This window comes from Micromys minutus, assembly GCF_963924665.1.
Source record: "Micromys minutus genome assembly, chromosome: 10".
In the NCBI taxonomy this organism is placed as follows: domain Eukaryota; kingdom Metazoa; phylum Chordata; class Mammalia; order Rodentia; family Muridae; genus Micromys; species Micromys minutus.
The window spans coordinates 51,483,926-51,505,053 of NC_137979.1; the positions used below are offsets into that span (position 1 = coordinate 51,483,926).

Consider the following 21,128-nt stretch of genomic DNA (forward strand, 5'->3'; position numbering starts at 1 on the left):
ACCTTTTGTGATTTACCAAGTGGTGGAGGTACAACAGTAAATAGCAAACAGAGCAAATGAAGGCCTAGTTAAGGGCTCAGTGCAGGAGCACCTGGTCCCAAGAAGAGACAGTGTGGTGACCCTAGGCTTGTGCTGTGAGGCTGCTTGCAACCCACTGCTGTGACTGACCTGGGCACACTGGCTATCTTCAGACAAGTGTTCTCTTTAAACAGTTATTCTGTAGGGGCCTGGAGCTAGAAGCGGGCACTGGGGCTTGGTTCTAAGAACGTACCTTGTATAACTCTTGGCCACCTTTCATGATTTTTTCTTTCTAAGACTTCTACTAGCCTAAGTGTTTTTAATGTTCCTCCTCTTCTTTCAGTTTTTTAGGCAGAGTCGATTAGGTTTTAAAAGTTAGACCTGAAGGTGAAAGTTAGATCCCACCTTTGCACTCCCTAGGGACATCTTGCACTGACACACCAGAGTGCAATAAGAAATATTTAAGAAAGATGACAAGACTCTGTAAGAGGAGCTGAGTTTGGAATCCCTGAGTTTACTGGTTTGAAGTTCAGAACCTTCTTGCCATGTTGGCAGAAGATGATTTGGCCATTCCGTGTCAGTCAGTGAGTCTCATTCTGCCTACAAGGCAGCTTTTGGCTGAATCTGAGAACATCGGCCACTTTAGGAATTTCTTAGATGTGTACATTCTCAGGCCCAATCCCTACCGACTACAAAGCTGGAGATAGGAACTTAAATATCTGTGTTATTTCTAGGTTACTGATTCAGGCGCATATTTGGGAGCAAAGTCATGGACTGTTTTGACTCCTAGGGTAGGCTGAGCCTGGAAGGAGCCATTTCTATCCACCTACCTGCCAGTCCTGTAGTGATGAAGGCAGGACCTCTTAGTGCTGTGTAGTCAGCCTACCTGGCAGGTGTAACGATGCAATTAAAAGATACCTGTCCCTCCCATTGCTTATAGAACTATTTAACAATGTACCCCAAGCAACTAGTACTTCCTGAGGAATCTTATGCTGGGGAAGAAAAATCACCTAAAGCTGGGGCCAACCAGTGATGGGCCACTGACAGCAGTACTACCCCTGGATCAGGACTGCTTAATTATGCTAGGACTCTGAAGATGGACTTGGATGTACCCATCACTGGAGCACTTTATCCCTATTGACTACATTGCTTGTCACTGTTTTCAGCTCTTTCTGTTGGCAGACAGACTCTGGCATGTTGGAGCAGCCAGGAGGAAACCTAAAGCCTTGCACACCTAGGTACTAAACCTAACTTTCTGGCTTCTTACAAACTCACCCAACTGTAAGAGAGATGAGTTCTGTTTTATTTTTATCTTCGGAAACCAGAGTCTATCTTAAGCTTAGGGCTTCTGAACTGTTGTTAGACACTGTCATTATGTGGAGCAGCAAGAAGGCCTAGACGACTACTAGCCTCGTAACAATACACTTGGGAGCCATTCTTCCCTTCGGCCAAACACCAGCTATCTTATTATGAGTTAATTTTTCCAGTCCCCCCGCCCCCCATACGTGAGGGGTCAAGGACTATGGGAGAGAGACTGCTTCAACTGGCAGTCTGATTAAACAGTTCTTTGAGGGGTGAAGAGGGTTAAAGAGGGAGAGGCTTGGGGATTGAGAGAACCTGGCAGAGGCTGGAAAAACTGGCAGGTCTGGGGCCAGGTGGGGGCAGGGAATACAAGAGTGCTTTTGTGCAGGCTGAGCCCAGCAGGGGCCCTAGACAGACTGGAGTCTGGGGTGGGGGCGCTTGAAGGAGTACTGCTCTGGGCTTGAGACCCCATGGTGAGCAGGGTCAGAGAGCAGCTAGCTGGCTGGCTGGCTGGCCTAGCCCCACCCATCTGGCCCTGGGTCCAGCCTCTGGGTGTGGTAGTTAAGTATCTTGTTAGGAGACTGTTAACCTCAGATCTGCTGGCATCAAGCTTTCTTCCCTTGGAGACTGCATAAGGGAGGAGGAGCAGGGGGCCTTATAGAAGGGGCTTTAGTACTATTGCAGACGAGGAAAGTGAAGCCCAGAGCCATTTGCTGACAAGCAGTAGATGGAACTATAGAAACTGGGAAGGTTATTGTGGGTTGAAACTGTAGCTGGACTCACTGAGGTGGGGGTGTAGGCAGAGATGGGGACAGACAGAGATGTATGTTTGTCCTAGTCTCTGTCAATCCTAATTCTGCCATGTTTTTTCTAACCCTTCCCTTTCCTTCTGGCTAGTGGACCTCAGGAATCTACATTGAACTGCTGCCCAGACTGCCTCTGCAGTACTGAACTGAAAGAGAAGATGTGGCTCAGAGAACTTCATTAGTGTTCCCTAATATCCAGTCCTCTCAGCTTTGATTTATATGTATTCCTGGGGGGGAATATATATATATATATAATTTTTTTTAACATGAGTTCTTAGGATACAGCCCAAGCTGTTCTGAAATTTATTGTGTAGCCTAGGTTGGCCTGGAACTCAGTGGTGTTTCAGCCTCCAAAGTACTAGGATTACAAATTTGCTTCACCAAACTTGGTATCTTGCTTTGTCTTGTTATCTTGCATATAGATCAGGAGGTGATAGGGCCTGGGGAGATGCCTTGGCTGGTAAAGTGCTTAGGAGGCAAACATGAGGACCTGAGTTTAGATTCCCAGCACCCATGTAGCCTAGAATCCCAACACTTGGGAGGCAGAGATATGTCGATCTCTGAGTTCAAGGCCAGCCTAGTCTGAGTTTCAGCTAAGCCAGGACTACATAGTAAGACTACCACAAAATAAAAGTTAGAGAGCAACTGAAGAATATACCTGGTGCTGACCTGGGTTCTGAACATAGGGTTCCACATGTGCATATACATAAGGGTATGCATGTTCTCCTGAGCACAGACACACAGATTTGGAAGGCATAGTTCTTACTGTCCCACTTCTAGAAACTGTCTATAATGGATAAATAGGAATGAATCTTTCTGCCATGGTTTTTGTTGCTGTAAGCTTGATGGTGGTATGGTAGGGGCAAGGCAATAAACAGCAGGTATGGCTAGTTGCTGTCTCTGTCAACAAAAACTCTAGAAGACATGACCACAGAACACACATGCATGTGTGCACATGCACACTTAGTATGGCCCTTTTCCTAACATTGTGCCAGAACCTAGTGCCAATGCCCTATGGTAAGGTTTTGCTACTGGAAGATAAGAGAGATGTGCCCCTCCAAATTAGTTCCAGAAGCCATGGTTCTATGTGTCTGCAGACTCTTTTTGTTGTTGTTTTGGTTTGGCTTTGCTTTTTCTTTTTGAGACAGGGTTTTTCTGTGTAGTCCTTACTGTCTTGGAACTCTGTAGACCAGGCTTTTGTTGAGCTCAAGAGCTCCACCTGTCTCTGCCTTCCGAAAGCTGGGATCTACTAAGGTATGTACCACTACCCCCCAGCCTGTGTCTACACTCACTGGTTCTTAACCTGTGGTTATCTCCACAGGGGTCACATACCAGATAGCATGCATATCAGATGTTTACGTTATGATTCATAACACTAGCAAAATTAGTTATAAGGTAGCAATGAAAATAATTTTATGGTGGGTGGAGGTCACCACACCATGAGGAACTGCTAGAAACAGGCCACATGGAAGGGAGATTGAGAGCTGCTTTAGAGCTTCCTACAACCTTAACAGGAAAGTTTTATGCCCATGTTTGCCAATGGTCAGCCAAATTGTCAAATTAGCACAACTTCTTCTAGAAAGTCTTTTTTTTTTTTTAAAGGAATTATTTATTTTATTCTTGAGTACACTGTAGCTGTCTTCAGACACACCAGAAGAGGGCATCAGATCCTATTACAGGTGGTTGTGAGCCATCATGTGGGTGCTGGGAATTGACCTCTAGAAGAGCAGTCAGTGCTCTTAACCACTGAGCGGTCTCTCCAGCCCCTTCTTGGGAAGTCTTAATGAGGAGTCATGTGGATGAGGCTGACCTGTGGATTTGTCTGGTAGGTTGTCTTGATTGTCAGGGGAGATGAAGACCATTGTGGGGGACTCAGGTCACAACTCTACAACTTAAAGTCAGTGCCACAGATGCCACATGGGTACATCTGTAGAGAAACCTATGTCCATCAAATGCTAGGCTCTGTAAAGATGAACACTATACTTGAGAAATACCTCTAGGCTCTTGTGATACTTTAGGCTTGTTGTCCTTACTGCCTGCTGGAGAAATCCAGGTGCTCCAGCCTGCCAACCGCCTGTGAAAGAGGGACCTCAGTAGTAAAGCCAAGGACCTAAGAGAGCATATTAGGTACATAGTGTAGTCAGGAATTGAGTGGAGAGCTGAGGTGGCTAGGTCAGTTCCTGAATAGCAATCAGCCCATTATCAGCCTGTCTGACCTAGGCAGAGCTATCAGCAAGGATGCCTAATAGGCAGGCATTTTGAATCCTATGGCAGCCTGGGCTCTCAGTACGGAGTGTCTGCTCTGAACTCACTTCACTCCAAGGCCCTGCTGATGGCTGGCAACATTCCTGTGGCTTCTCTAAGGCGTTTGTGTCCCGGACTCCTAGATTTGGGGAGGAACCCTGTACCTCTTGCATCCTAGAATGGACTGCAGCCATCTCTTAGCTTCTGGGAGCTGTAGGGCAGGTTAGGAGCCAAAAGAGACAGACAGGGAGTCCTTCCAGGGAAAGGGGAAAGACTTAGGGACAGCTGACAGAATTCTCAGGTGGCCATGATGGGATAGCTTAGCCAAGAAATGACAAATGCCAAAGTGCTACGCAAGTACTTCCCAGTAAGGGGATAGGGAAGAGAGAGTTCTTTAGGTGAATGGTAAATTCCCTAAAACTGCACAGCCTGGAGCCAAACACGGACATTTTGGAGCTGTCTCTAGCATAGCTTCTCTCCTTTTCCCTTTAGCCCAGGCCGTCTGGGACCCTCTCTGCCTGAGTGGAGCCATGGGGAGATTGTCAGAATTAGGAAGAATAGAAAGGGTAGGGTCCAGTCTGAACTGGGGAGGATGTGGAGTGGGACAGTCCCGTGTGCCTCTCTGGGCTCACATTTCTCTAGCTGCTTCAAGCAAGAACCAGCCAAGTCTCACAGCCTCCTCCTGTCCATCCAGTTACATCCCCACTGTCTCTTGTCCACCTTTCTGAAGCTTTGCTGTGGGTCCTTCCTGCTAGTTAGTCTTGCTGCCTTGGCATGGCTGACTGTAGGAGCTGCTGAAAGAGAATGCAAACAACCTCTAGGTACAATGAGTAAAGACATCAACATGTGCATCTCAGAGTCCTGAGACAGAGGGGGGCTGTGTCTAAGTGGGCAGGGGAGCTGAGACTCAACTCACCCCTCCCTGGGCATCTGCACAGACACTTCCCTTAGGACTTGGTTACACCTTGGGATGCCGTTTTTGTACATAGTTAAACCTGGAAAGGTCAGTGACAAGAGGAGGTTATATCTTTCCTCTTGTGGCAACCAGTGTCTCAATGATGATTCATCTGCCCTGAACAAGTCTCATGGGTACTGAGGAGGAAACAGGGCAGGCAGGGTGAAGGGTCACAAGGAAGAGAGACACCTTGATGTCCAAACAACAAAGACCAATAAGGAGAAGGTTCTATTTCCTGAATATATTCAGGACTGTGCCATCCCTGAATATAAAAGTTTAAGTTTAAATACTAGTAGGAATCATGGCCCCAATTACAAGTGTCTATGAACTAAGAGAAAGCAGAAGTAACTGCCAAAGGTCACCAAGAGGATGAATGGAGGAACCTGATTCTGTTCTCCAGAGTGTGCTCCTTCCACTGGATTGCTCTAATGAACCCATCCCTCCAAGCCCACTGTAGCTGAATTAGTCCACATTTGAAGGGTGTTGTCACAGTCTGAAGAAGAGCTGACTCTCAGTTCCCATTCCACTATAGCAAGAACTATCTTCGCACCAAGTCCACAGACCCAGTCAGAGACCCCACTGAATGCCAAGCATCTAGCCAGGTGCCTGGCATGTAACAGGCTGTTAGTTAGAAACTGTCCCACAGCTAGATGGTGAGTAGGTCACGGGTGCTGAGAGCCTTGAGTTTCAGCCTTCTTGATATCCTGGCACTCCTGAGAGCCATAGCTATACTCCATTGACAATGAGCCACAGGATCCTGTTTTTCTGTTTGTGTATGCGCCACTGCATGCATGTGGAGGTCAAAGGACACGCACCTTCCATAGTTAAGATGGCACCTTTTGATGTTGTTTGCTCATGTATGTGCCAGGCTGGGTGGTCTCTGAGCTTCCTTACCTCATGTCTTGCTGTAGAAGCATGGGGAGACAACCTCTCAGCTTTGGATGAGTTCTAGGCCCTGAGTTGGGTTTGTTTTGAGACAAGGTTTCACACTATTGTCCAGATGGCCTGAAACTCTATGTATAGTCCAGGATGGCCTTGAACACTAGGCAGTCCTCCTGCCTCATCTTCCCAAGTGCTGGAATTACAGCCATGTACCACCACAGTTGGCCTCAGAGGGTCTTTTTGCTTTGAAAGACTGGGCCAGAAGTTACTGCAGAGTTGTCCAGTTTTGGCCCAGCTCCCTGCCCAAGATCTAAGCCAGATGGTAGTCATGGACAGGGGCCTGGGCAGATTTAGCCAGTAGGCAGCACATAGCAAGCAGCCCTGACTAGAACAGCCTTGAGGGCCTTGACCAGACTGCTAGCAAGTCATACTTTCCATCCCCCCCCAGCAGCAAACTCAGCCTTGAATATGGCAAAAAGTTTATTTTCCCCATCAAATGAAATTCCCAGGACTGCAGTGTGTTAGCTTGTCTGTTTTCACAGCAGTTGGCACAGGATGATGGTTGGTGAGGGGAAGGAGAGGACTGATAGGTGTAGGTCTTGTGTGGGCAACTGGCAGGAGCCATGGCACACCCAAGTGATGTCAAGGTGTTGGCTTTTGCTCTGCCAGCTGGTTGGTATCAAAACCTACTCTGGCTGGTGGAGGAGGGATCCGACACTACTCCGGAAGAATCCAGTATTTAGGCTGTTCAGACAGGGAAGTGTAGCTCATCCATAGCTGGCAGATTCTCAGCTCCCTCAAAGATGACTTCTAAGGAGGGAGATGTCAAGAGAAGGCAGTCCTAGCATAGCCAGGTGTGTACAGGACCCTAAGATCATCCCAAGACGTGTCAACCCAAGAAGAGAGGCTCCAAGGAGCCAGTGAAGCTGTGAACACTTTCCAGAAGCCAATCTACAACCCTGTTCAAGTTAGCCTTAGGGTAAGGGGCGTCGTTCATCTGGCTGACAGTCAGAACTGTGGCCAGTGGAACCTTTCCAGGAGCCTGCAGGTGCTCTTTTGGGGGACCTGCAATCAGTGGGCTATATTAAGCCAAAAATCTCAGTTGGCAGAGCTCAGAAGGGCCAAGGAGGAGCCTCCCTGGAGCAGAGCCTTTATTGCAGAGATACGGAAAGATTACCTACAGCAGGAGTCGTGAAAAGTCATGTTTGTATTTCCAAAAAAGCCCCGCAGTGGCTAGTCCAGGAAACAATAAAACTTACATTACAGTTTTATAGTGTTTTGATCACTTGTGATGGGAAAAGGTGAGTCTGCTTTGTGCTGTTGGGCTCCAGAAGTCTCAACCCTGCTCTCAGCTGGAGTTCCTAAGCATTCATTTCAAGACTGTTTGGGAAGTCAGAGGTAGGTGTCGGCTGCCCTCCAAAATCCAGATTCTCAGTCCAGTGCTCTGCGTTGCCATCTGACCTGTTGCATAATGTTAAGTAACTGGATTGTCTTCGTGAAATTTCCGTTTTGTTTTTTGCTACCGGCCAGCAGCCCAGCTGGTGGGAATGATGTAGGTCTTCTGGGACATCCAGTGGACTGCTTTTGTCCCAGTCTCTGGATGCAGAGGCCACTATCGGCTCAAGTGTTACATTCTTTGTGCCATGGACACTGACACAAGAGTTACACACATGCTGAAACAGGATGATCAAGAATTGTTTGCACGACTCACAGGCAACAGGAGCTCTACCTTCCCCTCCCCCAGCCTCCGCGCGGTGGCTGAGTTCTGGACTCCTCCTCTTCCCCACCAGTCTAGGGGAGGGGGGTCCTAGGAAAGGAAACAGTTGATGCTTAGCGGCTAAAACTTGGCAGAAGAGGCAGGATGGAGGGGATGCTGATGGCCCAAGTCTGGCCACCTGAGTCGGTTGCGCATCCCTGCCCTAGGATGGCCAGGTCTCGCAGCAGCCCAGGTTTCGCCACGCGGTGAAGTTCTGCGGAAAGTTTTGCAGTTACTTTGCCTCTCGCGCCAGCAGGAGAAGCTGTGACGCAGCGTCTGGGGCTCCAGGCCCGGGCTGAAGGGAAGACAAGGCGGGAAGGAATTAGGAAGCAGAATAGGAGAAGATAAAGAGCGCACACTGGGGTCCTTGTAGACCTTGGCGATCCTATGCTCCAGCCTTCGCCTTCTCTCCCTCCCTACACGCACTCCCTGCAGTCGGGTCCCCAGCCCAGCGCCCCCGCACCTCCTCCTTCCCCTCCCACGCGGTCGGCTTCCCTTCCCCTCTGCCCCTCAAACCCTCCTCCAGGGTTCTGCGCTCCTCCCTCCGCCCTCCCTCCGCGGGGCCTGCCTCCTCCCTCCTCCTCTCCGGGAGGCATCACTTCGTCCAGACCCGGAGGAGGATGCGATTCCCTCGCCGGCGGTCATCCGAGCCCAGCATTAGGGCTGTCTCTGCCCGCAGCCCCGCCGTGCGCCCTCGGTCCTCGCGTCCACCGAGCGCCGCAGGGATGGGACCCATCCGACCTGCCCTCGTGCCCTGGCCTCGTCACCTGCTGCGCTGCGTCTTGCTTCTCGGGGGACTGCGTCTTGGCCACCCGGCGAACTCCGCCGCCGCCCTCCTGGGTAAGGCGCTGCCAACTTGGCCAACTTCGGGGGCCGGCCCGCGGGGGATTGGGGCCTCTTGACTTTTCCCTCCTTTTTTTCTCACTCCCATCTTTTCTGGAGAAGTGTGTGTGTGTGTGTGTGTGTGTGTGAGAGAGAGAGAGAGAGAGAGAGAGAGAGAGTATGTGTGTGTGTGTGTGTGTGTGTGTGTGTGTGAGAGAGAGAGAGAGAGAGAGAGAGAGAGAGAGAGAGAGAGAGAGAGAGAGAGAGAGAGAGAGAGAGAGAGAGAGAGAGAGAGTGTGAGTGACTGGGTTTTTTTAATTTGTCTCCACTTTCTGGGAGCAAGAGAGGAGATGGGAGGAGGAGCGCGCCTGGAGGTGGGGGAGGACCTGAGTGGAACCAGATGTGGCAGGCGGCGGGGGAGGGGAGCCGAGGCACCGCGGCCCGGGAGGGAGAGGGAGGATTGGTGACTACTGGTGTCCCAGCCACCCGGACCCCCGCGCCCGCCCCGCACTGGTCTGGGTACCTTGAAATGCAACCGGAGAGCCGGAGTCGCATTGTTTCTTTCTCTGTACGTGAGGGGTTGATTGTCTGTCTGTTCAGCGTCTGGCAGTGGGGTCTTTCTGTTTTACTTGGTCTTCAAAGACAGCTTGTGGCAGAGGACTTCTGCACCGTTCGATCGAAACCCTGTGGGACAATTCTGTGCCAGGAGGACCGAATTGCGTGTGCGTGTGTGTTTTTCTTACTTTGTGTGGTCATTTCTGGCCAAACTGGCACTTCTCCAGAGTGGACAATCTGTGCTGCGAAAGAATTTCTAAAGATGCAAAACTACAACCCACAGAAAACCAATCACACAAGCTCCCAAAACTATGCCCTTCTCTTTTCTGTATGTTTTGTTGTTGTTGTTGTTGTTGTTGTTTTGTGCTTTGTTTTTGTTTTAGAACTAACTGACATGACAGGTACCTCACCAAGAAGCTGAACGTTGATAAACATTAATGGGGTAGATCTTGAGGGCGCGGGGGGGGGGGGGGGGCTCAGGATTTTTAAAACTATGCTGGGTGCTACCTCCACATCGCCTTCTTGTGTTTAATGGGGGCTGGGTGAGTGGAAAGGGATGGGACCGCAGCTGCAGCTTCCTGCTAGGATTAGAGGACCCCCTGAAGAGCCTGAGGCCTTTACAGTGGCCTGGTGTGCTGTGGGGCATTTGCTGAGGGGAAAGGTAGGGTCACAGTGACCCACAGTCACATAATAGCCTCCACCAACCTTCCCTCCCACCTGGACCTGAAGCCTGCATAGACAGGAAGCAAGCCAGAGATCCTTGCTGCGACTTGGTAGCACACAGCCTGTCCCTTACCTCCGGGTGTTCTTGCCAGAGCCTTGCTGCTCTATAAAGGACGTGGGACAGCGGGATGCAAGGGAGGAGGGAAAGGATGGCCAGTTCCAAGAGCCTTAGCTTGGGTTTTAAAGCCAGGCCCTGGGAAAGAGCTGGACCAGAGTGCTGACTTGGTCTTTTCCCCCAGGGAGCTTTTGACAGGGGGGTGGAGGTGCCTGATGAGAGGCCCAGTCAGGGAGGAAACAGGAGGCATACAGTGTCCCTGTGCTTCCTGGTCTCTGCTTCTGACCCTCCCTACTCTCTCAGACTGTCCTGCACACAAAATGCCCAGTCTGGGCTGCTGTGTGGCCAGGATCAACCACCCAAGCCCTGAGGAAGCTGGGAGGTAAGGGGCCTTCACTAAAGCTACTGAACAGGAGGGTAAAAATCTCACAACTTTCCTGTCACTGAACAAACACAACACTGACCCTTTGCCGTGGGTTCTCCTACGCCTACTCTGCCAACTTCTATGGGTCCCTCATCTGGGAGACCGGGTTAAGGCCTGATGAGAGGCAGAGTAAATTTCACCCCATGCGGGGAACCCTTTGGCTCTGGGAAGAAATGCTTGTGGGAGGTAGGATTTGAAAGGCACGGTTGGGGGGCCGGGGTCACCAGCCGGAAGCCCAGTGGGCTCTGGGTGAGGAATGGCAGCTCTTCTTGGGGATCAGAAATGAAAAGACTAAAGGAATCTGAACATAGAATTCAGAACTCACCTGTACTTCTTCCGTGACCCCGTAAGAATTGCTTTTGCTGGGACACTCTCCATTTGTATAGAGCACGGAGCCAAGTGCTTCAGAATAGTTAAGATTCACCTCAGGGGAAAATGACACAGGTTGAACCATTAGTGAAAGGCTCTGTGGTGTCATCTTAGTCTGGAAGCCCTGTCAAGTGCGTAGCATCCGATGTCTCATTTAATTCTGATGATAACCCAAAGAGGTGGTTATTGCTGGAACCATTTTGCAGAGTACAAAATAGAGGCTTGGGAGGAGTCTCATGTATTTTGAGCACATCTAGAAAGTGAAAGGCTGGGACCAAGGATGGTAAATGACCAGAAAAGGAGAACATGTGGTCCAAGGAAGAGGGGCTCTCTGAAGAAAGCAGAAAGGGCCGAAGGGAGAGCTGGTCAGGAAGGTGGTGGTGCCACAGAATATTTTGTGGAAGCTTCCTGGGTCTCTGGAGGAAAGGGTGAAGGAGACTGGCCAGCTGCCTGGAAGACCCCGTGAAGATGGCATGTGCAGGCCACTGTGGAGCTCCAAGCGTGGAGGTTTCCTAGTGCAGAGATGAACCGTGGGTTAGAACAGGGGGCTCTGCTGTTTGTGTGAAGCAGTGAGGGAACCTTGCAAAGTCCTCCTTTAAGGAAGGACTTCTGTCTAGAAGTCATACAAAGATGGCTGGCATTCCCTCTGAGAGGTGTCAGATTTCTTTTCCAGCTACCAGAGTAATCGACAAACCACTGCCCGGTTACCCAGCTCCTGACCAGGTGAAAAGCTCTGAGCGCTCACTCCCCTCCATAAAACTCCACCTACTTGGCTCTGCTCCTCCAGGGTCCCTGTGCTTCTCTAGACAGGGGGGTGGGGGTGAAGGGGTTCTCTTCTATTCTGAGTTCACCTGGGCAAGGTGAAGGTTGCATACTGGGAAGCAGGAAGCTTGGATTTGCTTCTTAGGGTCTTTGCATTCCTTACTAGTTTGAGTATGGGGGTGGGGCAAAGTAACAACAGCCCCTGGGAGTCAAATGTTAGAGCTGTTTTGAACTAGAAAGCGGTGAACTGGATTCAATTGCAGGTGAGGCCAGAACACCTGAACCCAGCAGCACTAAGCCGAAACAAAAGCTCTACCAAAAGGGAGCCCTGTGTGTTAGCTAGCTTGTCTCTGTGACTCAGTTGCTCGTCTAAACAACTTAGGGGAAGAAGGGTTTACTTTGGCCTGAAGTCAGCTGGTTCCATTGCCCTGAGCCTGTGAGGAGGCAGAAGCATAAGGAAGGGGCCATGGCTGCAAAGGTAGGCAGCCAGGAAGACAGGGAGGACCGAGGACAAGTTTCCAGTGGCCTACTTCTTCCAACCAGGCTCTACTTCCCGTTTGCCCAATAATAACCCTTAAGGCCCTGTCACTAGAGCCGTTCATCCCTTAGGTTAAAGCCCTTCCGATCTAATCAGAAGACTAACTCCAAACAATACTGAAGATCAAGCTTTTATACCTAAGCAGAACACCCGCCCATGTGTCCTCTTGAAAGGGACAGTGAAGAAGAGAGCGGTTGGGACAGCTCCCTTGTCAGTTTTTGGGGTGCTCGGTTCTCGTACTTCTCCATGGGGCCCGGAGGCAGAGACTAAGTTCCCTCTTCCTGCCCTTGGGTCTCTGAGATATTTTCCCCTCCAAAGAGGCATTGGTTGGTAAATAACTGCCAAATGCCTAAAGAAGCTGCAGTCCAGAACCCCAGCTCGAGGAGGTGGGGTTTTCATTCACATAGTCATCCATTCATTCACTCACTAATTCCTCATGTTTACTGACCCTGTGCAGTGACAAGATCAAGAAGACTAAGTCCTGTTCTTCCAGACTGAGCAGCGGTGGAGGCAGAGGCAGGCAGGCAGGCACACATTGAATGCTCCAGCGCCCCGGAGGCAGAGACAGGTGGACCTTAGTGAGCCGGAGGACAGACAGGGCTACACAGAGAAACCCTGTCCTGAAAAAACAGAGATAGGTAGGTAGATAGACAGACAGACAGACATTCTTCTTCCTTTGAAGACTTCCATGGCAGTCTCCCTGGACTTGGAAGACTTCAGTATTACTGACAGGAAAAATGTCTTTTTAGACCTTCACAAGATGAGGAGAGCCCCTTCCCCATGACTTGAGTCCCATAAATCTGGGTGGGATGGGCCACTGGAATGGTAACTCTACTCTTAGAAGTCACCCTGAGCTCTGTAGATTCTAGTTACTCCTCGGTAGGCTAGAGGAGTTGCACACGTTATCAATGGCCCAGGAAATGCTGGGGACAGCCAGCCCTAACGGCCCAGGAAATAGACTGGACTGTTTCCTCCAGACGGCACTCCGTGGGCTGCAGCGAGAGCCCTAATTGTTGGTTCCTGTCTATGCTTGGTCTCAGGGCCACTCTCCTGTCTCTGTACCTTCAGAGTACAGATCCTCGGAGCTGGAGAGATGCTCTGTGGTTAAGAAGACCTGGTTTTGATTCCCATCACCCACATGGCAGCTTGCAACTGTCTGTAGCTCCAGTCTCAGGAATCTTAACACCTCTTAAGGACACCAGGAATGCACATGGAAGACAAAACACCCATACTCCTAAAAATTAAATTACACTAAAAAAATAGAAGTGCAGACCCTCCACTGACTTGACCCATGCTTTCTGATGGCCTCTGCCCACTTCAGTGTATTACACCCCCCAGGAGACAGCTGTGAAACCTCGGCTGCTTTCCAGCACCCTGGCTCCAAGCCCCTTCTATCACTTTACCAGCATGCTCTGCTTCTTACCTTCCCAGCATGCTCTGCGCCACACTCCCAGAGTCCCTCACACTGCCAGACCTTTGCTCACGATACCTTCCACCAAGTAGGTTCTTCCTTTCCTTGGCCTTTCTGGCTTTTCCTGAGCTTTTTTTTTTTTTTTTTCTAAGACTCTAGTATCTTGAGAATACCTGTGAGGGAAGGCCAGTCATCACCCGCGATAAACCTTAGAACAGCGAAGGGCCCCCTGCCTCTTGGATCTCCCAGGAAGTTCGTCAAAATGTTGCATCCACAATGGTTGTGTTTGTCTTTTTATTGCTGTGATAAACACCTGACACAAAGAGGGGGAAATTACTTTGGTCAGCGGTTTCAGGGGACCAACCTATGGTCACACGGTCTGGATGCTTTGAACCTGAGGCCAGGTCAAAAGTCATGGTGGAGGATGTGATGGAAAACTAACCTCATGGCAGCTGGAAGAGCAAAGAGGGTCAGGACAAGGTGCAACTTCCTTCAGCAAGACTCCATTGCCAATAGGTTATCAATAGAGTGGATTCAGCAAGAATCAATCTGTTGATTAGGTTTGGGCCTCAGTGTCTTAGCAACTCCCCAAAGTCCTTAATATGTAAAACATGAGCCTTGGGGCTGGAGAGATGGCTCAGTGGTTAAAGGCACTGACTGTTCTTCCAGAGGTCCTGAGTTCAATTCCCAGCAAGCACATGGTGGCTCACAACCATCTGTAATGGGATCTGATGCCCTCTTCTGGTGTGTCTGAAGACAGGGACAGTGTACTTATATATAATAAACACATGAGCCTTGCGGGGCATTTTAGGTTCAAGCCATATAGAGTTTCTACAGGGAAACTCTAAGCCAGGTTTCTCTGACCTCATTGGTGTGGTCTCTTGTAGACTGGAGGCAGGGAGTATAGGTATCGTGTAGCTTGTTTCCTTTCTTCCTCAATCCTCTGGACTTATTAATGGGGAAGACTCCTCGACACCAGAATTAACCAAAAGGCGGTGTGACCTCTGGCTCTGCTGTGTCTTCTTTTGGCAGATGAGAAAAAGGACACTCCACTTTGCAGGGTGTTGCTTGAGAGTCACACACAAGTCAGATAATGGATGCCTAAGATACACATCCTGTGCTGTTGGTATTGATATCCCAAGCTATTGCTGTCTTAATTACTAATAAGAAGGAAAACCCAAGAATATCAAGGATCTTAAATATGCTGACACAATCCTCAACACCCTGTGTCCTGGGCTGGAGAGATGGCTCAGCACATTGAAAGGCACTCACTGTTTCTTGTAGAGCACCCAGGTGTGGTTCCCAGCACCCATGTAAGGTGGCTCACAGCCATCTGTAACGCCAGTGTCTTTTTCAGACCTCCATAGGCACCAGGCACACATGTGTCCATACATACATGCAGGCAAACACTCATCCACAGAAAATAAAAATAAATCTACTTTAAGAGGGGGTAAAATGAGAATTTTTGGTTGGTTGGTTGTGGGATTTGGCTTTTTGGAACAAGGTTTCTCTGTGTAACCCTGACCATCCTGGAACTCACGCTGTAGAACAGGCTGGCGTCAAAACCACAGAAATCCCCCTGCCTCTGCTTTGGGAGTGCAGGGTTTTAAGGCCATGCACTTGGCTCCACCTTCCCTTTTGAGGCAGGGTCTCTTATTGAACTTGCAGCTCATCATTGGCTAGCTGGCCAGGGTCACCCACCTGTCCCTTCCAGCACTGGATGGCAGGTACATTACCACATCACAACCATCTTTTTAAATGGTGTGAGTTATCCAAACTCAGGTCCCCATGCTTGGGCAGCAAGCCCCTTTACTCACTGAGCCATCTCCAAAGCCCCTGGACCCTTTGCTTTGGGCTCCACTAAAAAGCCTATATGCATCTCAAAGCCAAGTAACTCTCTAAAAGTAAATTTAAACCAAACTGAGGAGGGGGTTACCCAACCCTTAGTGTCCCTGCTTCAGGCCCTCGCTTACCACACTCGCCTCTGCATGATTTCACTTCCTTACTTAACCTTTGTTGATGACACCTAAAGGAGCATTTTGCTGTCATTGAGTGGGCAGTGCTAAACCCAAGGCCATCACAAGAACGTACTGCCTTAAAAGCCACCATACTTGCTTTCCTCGGGGCCCATGGCACCAGCTTCCTGCAGATCTCTCTGCCTAGCTCATACCTGAGCATGCATGCCCCAGGCTGGACACTACCTTCAGCAAGAAGCTCCCTGAGCTCCTCTGATAATTACAGCTGCCACCCTCCCTCAGCCTTTGTGTAGCCAGCTCCCCCCCCCTCAGCAGGGTACTCTGTTGGGGGTGGGGTCCGGGAGTCTCTCGGAGGGCCCCCGAGCATACTAAGCGTATACTTCTGCCTCAGAACTACATCCCAGCTCTTTAATCCCTGCACCGGTTCAGTGCCTGGGACACGGTGGCATTTAGGAAATATTTATTGAGTTGGAGACAATGAAAGCAAGAAGACAGTGTTCCAGAGACAGTAAGGGACAGTTTCAGATGATGTCATGATCATGAAAAACAGATGGCATCCACTTCAATGAACGGTAGAAAGTCCAACAGAGGCGGGTGATCCTCAGAATTTAGAGCTTTAAGCTGTTGTAAAAATGTAATGTGAGGCACACCAGTATCAGCACTTTGATAGAAAATGAGCTTCTTACTTTTAAAAAGTTGGGACAACTGGACTTTACAATTAGAAAACCACTGAGGGGCAGAGGTTCAGTGGTGGGGAACGTGGTTATTGTATGTGAGGCTCTGGATGCTGGGGGTGGGAATTTCAGTAGAAGACATGGCTAGTGTGTGAAAGGTCCTGGGTTCAACCCCCAGCTCTGCACCTCCCAAGGAAAAGAGAAAAAGGAAACTTAATTTCAGTTTGCAGCTAATCAGTCCTGAAGAAATCTAGATGACATGCTGTCAAATCATAGACACGGTATTAGTAGAAGGTGCAGATTCAATTGGTTCTTGGAGCTGGAGAGATGGCTCAGTGGTTAAAAGTGTGTGCTGACCTGCTCCTGCAGAGGACCCAGGAAGAAAGCTATTGAGGAAGACACACAATACCAATCTGTGGCTTGTACGGGTGCACATGTTCGTGCACATGTGTGTGCACACACAAACATGCACACAGCTTGGGAAGAGGAGGATCCAAAGGACATGCTGTTTCTGAGGTGACGGTTACTTATGAAAATATCTGTACTAGCTAGTTTGGTTAACTTGACTCAAAACTGAAGTCATCCGAGGGGACGGAACTTCAGTTAGGAAAGTGCCTTCATAAGATCCAGCTGTAGGCAAGCCTGTTGGGCAGTGGTTCTAAACCTGTGGGTCTCAACCCTTTATGGATTATATATTTACATTTTATGATTCATGGCCAGTAAATTTACAGTTATGAAGTAACAACAAAATGATTTTATGGTTGGGGGGTCACCACAACATGAGGAAGTTCCTCATAAATAAAGTTTATTAAAGGGTTTCAAGATTAGTTCCTTACTCAGGAACTCACAGAGATCTGCCTGCCTCTGCCTACTGATTGCTGAGATTAAAGGTGCATGTCACCCCACCCCAACTTTTATCTGTTTGATTGGTTTGCTTTGAAGTCTCATCTCTGTGTAACCTTGATGGCTTCAAAGTCTCCATCATCCTGCCTCTGCCTTCTTTTTTTTTTTTTTTAACTTTTTTTTTTTGTTTATTTTTTATTAATTTATTTATTTTATAAAATATTATTACAGCTCACAAAATTTGTTACATAATAATATATGATGAGTACACAATTTTTTTTTTCTTTCTTTTCTTTTTTTCCTAAGAAAGACTGAGGCTTCCACATTTTGGCCTTTCTTCTTTTTGAGCCTCATAAGATCTGAGGGTTGTTTCTTGGGTATTCAGAGCTTTCTGGAGCTAGTATCCAGTTATCAGTGACCACCTCTGACTTCTGAGAGATCAGATTATAGGCATTTGTCACCACACATAGCTCACACTAGTTTTTTTCTTTTTCTTCTCTGTTCATTTGTTCCTTCCTTCCTTCCTCCCTCTCCTCCCCCTTTCTTTCCAGATAGGGTCTTGTTGTTGAGACTGAATTCACCATGCAGTCTAAGGTAGCCATGAATTCACAGTAAGCCTCTGCATCCCAATTGTGTATCCTGGATACATCTTAAACATTACTGTGGGGAAAACTGCACTGATATGTGTCCTTCCAGTGGTGACGTTGGTGACAGTGTGTTCCCTTGTTTTGTGCGATAACGGACTCTCCTAGGGCGCCTCAGACTATTCCACCAATCATCTTTCCTCAGGGTATTTTGTAGATAACCTAAGGGATTTAAACTACATCTTTTTAAAAAGCTGAAATGCTTATAGCTGTGGTATTCATAAAAGCCCAACCTAGTGAATTTAAAGCCAGCCTGGACAACAGGGTCAGTTCGAGGCCAGGCAGGGCTATATAGTAAGGCCCTATCTAAAGTAATACTGAGTTTATGAAGCAATAGCTCAGGAATACTTGATATATGGTGTGTCATACAGGAAGGCATTTAGCTATAACTTTTAAATCATATATATATATATATATATATATATATATATATATATATATATATTCAATGTATATGTAGTCGTGACAGACAGCTATGCCACACAGCATGTAGAGGTCAGAGCCAGCTCGCTGAAGTTCCACCATGTGGCATCAAACTCAGGTTGTTGGCCTTACCTTTTCCTATGGAGCCATCTCTGAAGCCCAAATTTTGGTATAAAAATGCTTTGACTCCCCTCCCCCCCACACACACACACATACATACACACACAAATATTTTAAAAGGCAGTACTTTGGGTGAAGAATGAAATAGAACCAAGATGCTAGAATGTGTGGTTTATACATATGTATAATCATAATGGGTACTTAGGGGAGATAAAGTAGAAAAGTGCCACCCAAATGTAACAGTTTCTCACACACTAAGCTGAATTATATGTTATTTAGGAGCCATGATTACTGTGGAAGGGATTTTCCTTAAACACATCTGCATTTTAGGTCAAAGGGTGGCAGCTGCCCTTCTGCCAACGTGGCAGTCACATGATCCAAGATCCCAACAACTCTTCCTTTCTGCCCCTAATTCAGTCACATATCAGATCCGAACCTGCAGCACATGACTTTACAGAGCCAGCCAGAGCTTCAGCTGCTCCCAGACTATGCCCCTTAGTCATTTAAAATTTTCCTTTTAGTATTTCACATGCGTGAGCGTTTTGCCTGCACATCTGTAATGCACCGCGTCCCGGCTCGGTGTCTGCAGCGCTGGACTTCCGGGACTGGAGTCTGTTTTTCTCGTGGCTAACTTGAGCTGCTCACATATTTCTCCCAATTTCTGTCCATTTGAATGTTTTATTTTGTCTGTTTGCTGTTTTGTTTGTTTGTTTTTGATGGTGGGTCTCACTATGTAGCCCTGAATGTCCTGGTACTCTTTATGTAGACCAAGCAGGTCTTGAATTCACAGAGATCCACCTATGAGGGACTCCTGGGTCCCGGAATTAAAGACGTGTGTTACCATGCCCAGCTTACTTTTTTTTTTTTTTTTCTGGGAAACATCTATTTTTACCCTTCCCCTACACCATTGCCGTCCCCCACTTTGGGGGCTATATAGGTTCTGATTACATAGCTCGAGTTGGCCCCAGGCTCACCGTTTTCCTGCCTCTGTCTTTTAAGTGTCTGGGATTATAGTGTGTCATTACACTCACTTTGGCCTTATTGATACACTTTGTAAAAAAAAAAAAAAAAAAAAAAAAAACACTTTGGTCTCAAATTTGGTGGCCTCTCTCGGCCTCCAGCAGCACAGCTTAACCACTTCAGGGCTGCAGTTAACCAACTAAAAAAATCTGTAATGGGGCTGGAGAGATGGCTCAGTGGTTAAGAGCACTGACTGCTCTTCCAGAGGTCCTGAGTTCAATTCCCAGCAAGCACATGCTGGCTCACAAGCATCTGTAATGGGATCTGATGCCCTCTTCTGGTGTGTCTGAAGACATCGGACAATGTATTCAAATACATAAAATAAATAAGTCAATCTTAAAAGAACTGTTTTTGCACAAATCACATGCAGGTTTCAGGAGTAATAAGGACATGGAGATCTGGTACATGATTCCCCAGCACCCAAGTAGATGCTGGGAGGGTGTTGCAGCTGCTTGGAAGGCAGAGACAAGTGGACCCCAGAGCAAGACGGCTCGTTAGATTAACTGAATCAGTGAGCTTTGAGTTCAAGTAAGAAGTTGTCCTTCAACATATAAGGTGGAGAATGATCCAGGAAGACATCCACCTCTGGACTACACATTCCTGTACATGTATGCACCACACGAACACACACATCTGTACACACATGTGCGTGAATATGCATGCACCCATGCACACCACACAGATGGAACAATACTTAAGTTGTTGTTGATTACCATTGGAGAGGGGATGGTGGGTGTGTGTGTCAAGGTGGACACATGGAGATTAGAGGACACTTTGTGGAGTTGTTTTTTCCACCTTTATGTGGGTTTCCACCTTTACGTGCCCTTTTCTGGAACCTCAAAAGACTACCAAGGAGCCATTTCCAATGCCATCACACAAGGGTCTTTACTCAAGCTCAATCTCGGGCCACACTGTCCTCACTGACGCAGGAGGACGGGGGTGAAGCCCCTGGCCCAGTTTCAAGCAAGCACTGATAGAGGCAAGCAAACAAGCAAGGGGGTTCCCAGCTTGGCACACATCTGATTGAGGGCTATTATGGAATTTGTTGCCCTTTAAAATGATTGACTGGTGCTGGGAGCCAAACCATAAACTTTCATAAGTGAATATCTTTAGGTACAACTGTAACTTCTGCTTTCCTCCTGATTGGTGGTTGTTAGGGAGTGACCTGGAGACCAGTGCTAGATGCAGGCGTGGTGGTTAACTGGAGCTCAGCCTTAGGTCAGATTCTCTAAGATGGAGTCTGAACCCAAGATGGAGTTGGTCTGGTTTTTTCAGTATCCTGTTAGCATTCAGAAACTTGGAAGGCACAAAAGAGAGCTCAGCAGGTAAGCTTCCAGAGGACCTCACACCCACATGGTTTCTAACTGCCATCCATTAACTCCAGTCTCAGGGGATCTGATGCTCTCTTCTGACCTCTTCGGGCACCAGGAACACACATGCTATGCTGTCATAATTACAGGAAAAACCACTTAAATACATGTGAGCTTTCTGGTGAGGTGTCGGAACTTGAACTCAAATCCTCCGCAAGAGTTAACGTGGCTCTCAGCCTCTTAACTGCATCTCTGCCCTCCATTTCAAAAACATCTCAACAATCTTTCCAGCCTTGTGATTGTCAGCATCTGCATCGCTTTCATGTTCTCCGAGGAATGGTAGCAGTTCCCTGATCCCAGCACCAGACTCAGAACAGTTTTTAACAGCCCTTAAGGGAGGGAGAGCAAAGCTGACTCATCCACACACGTCTAATTGCTTCAAAAATGTGGTTTTTGTATTTATTTTATGTATCTACACGACTTCAAATTCTGGCTT

General features: G+C 48.2%; 1 protein-coding gene across 4 annotated transcripts in view; it reads left to right on the top strand.

Moving 5' to 3' along the window:
- Positions 1-8,592: 8,592 nt before the first annotated feature.
- MRC2 (mannose receptor C-type 2) overlaps positions 8,593-21,128 on the top strand; it is a 53,774-nt gene continuing 41,238 nt past the window's right edge. For all 4 annotated transcript variants that reach the window (XR_013975155.1, XM_080922736.1, XM_080922737.1 and 1 more), the window contains exon 1: positions 8,593-8,803. Coding sequence is in view for 3 of the 4 variants with exons in the window: in XM_080922736.1 (XP_080778862.1) it covers positions 8,689-8,803 (115 nt within the window). In the remaining variant the exon portion in view is untranslated. The remainder of the gene's footprint in view (positions 8,804-21,128) is intronic.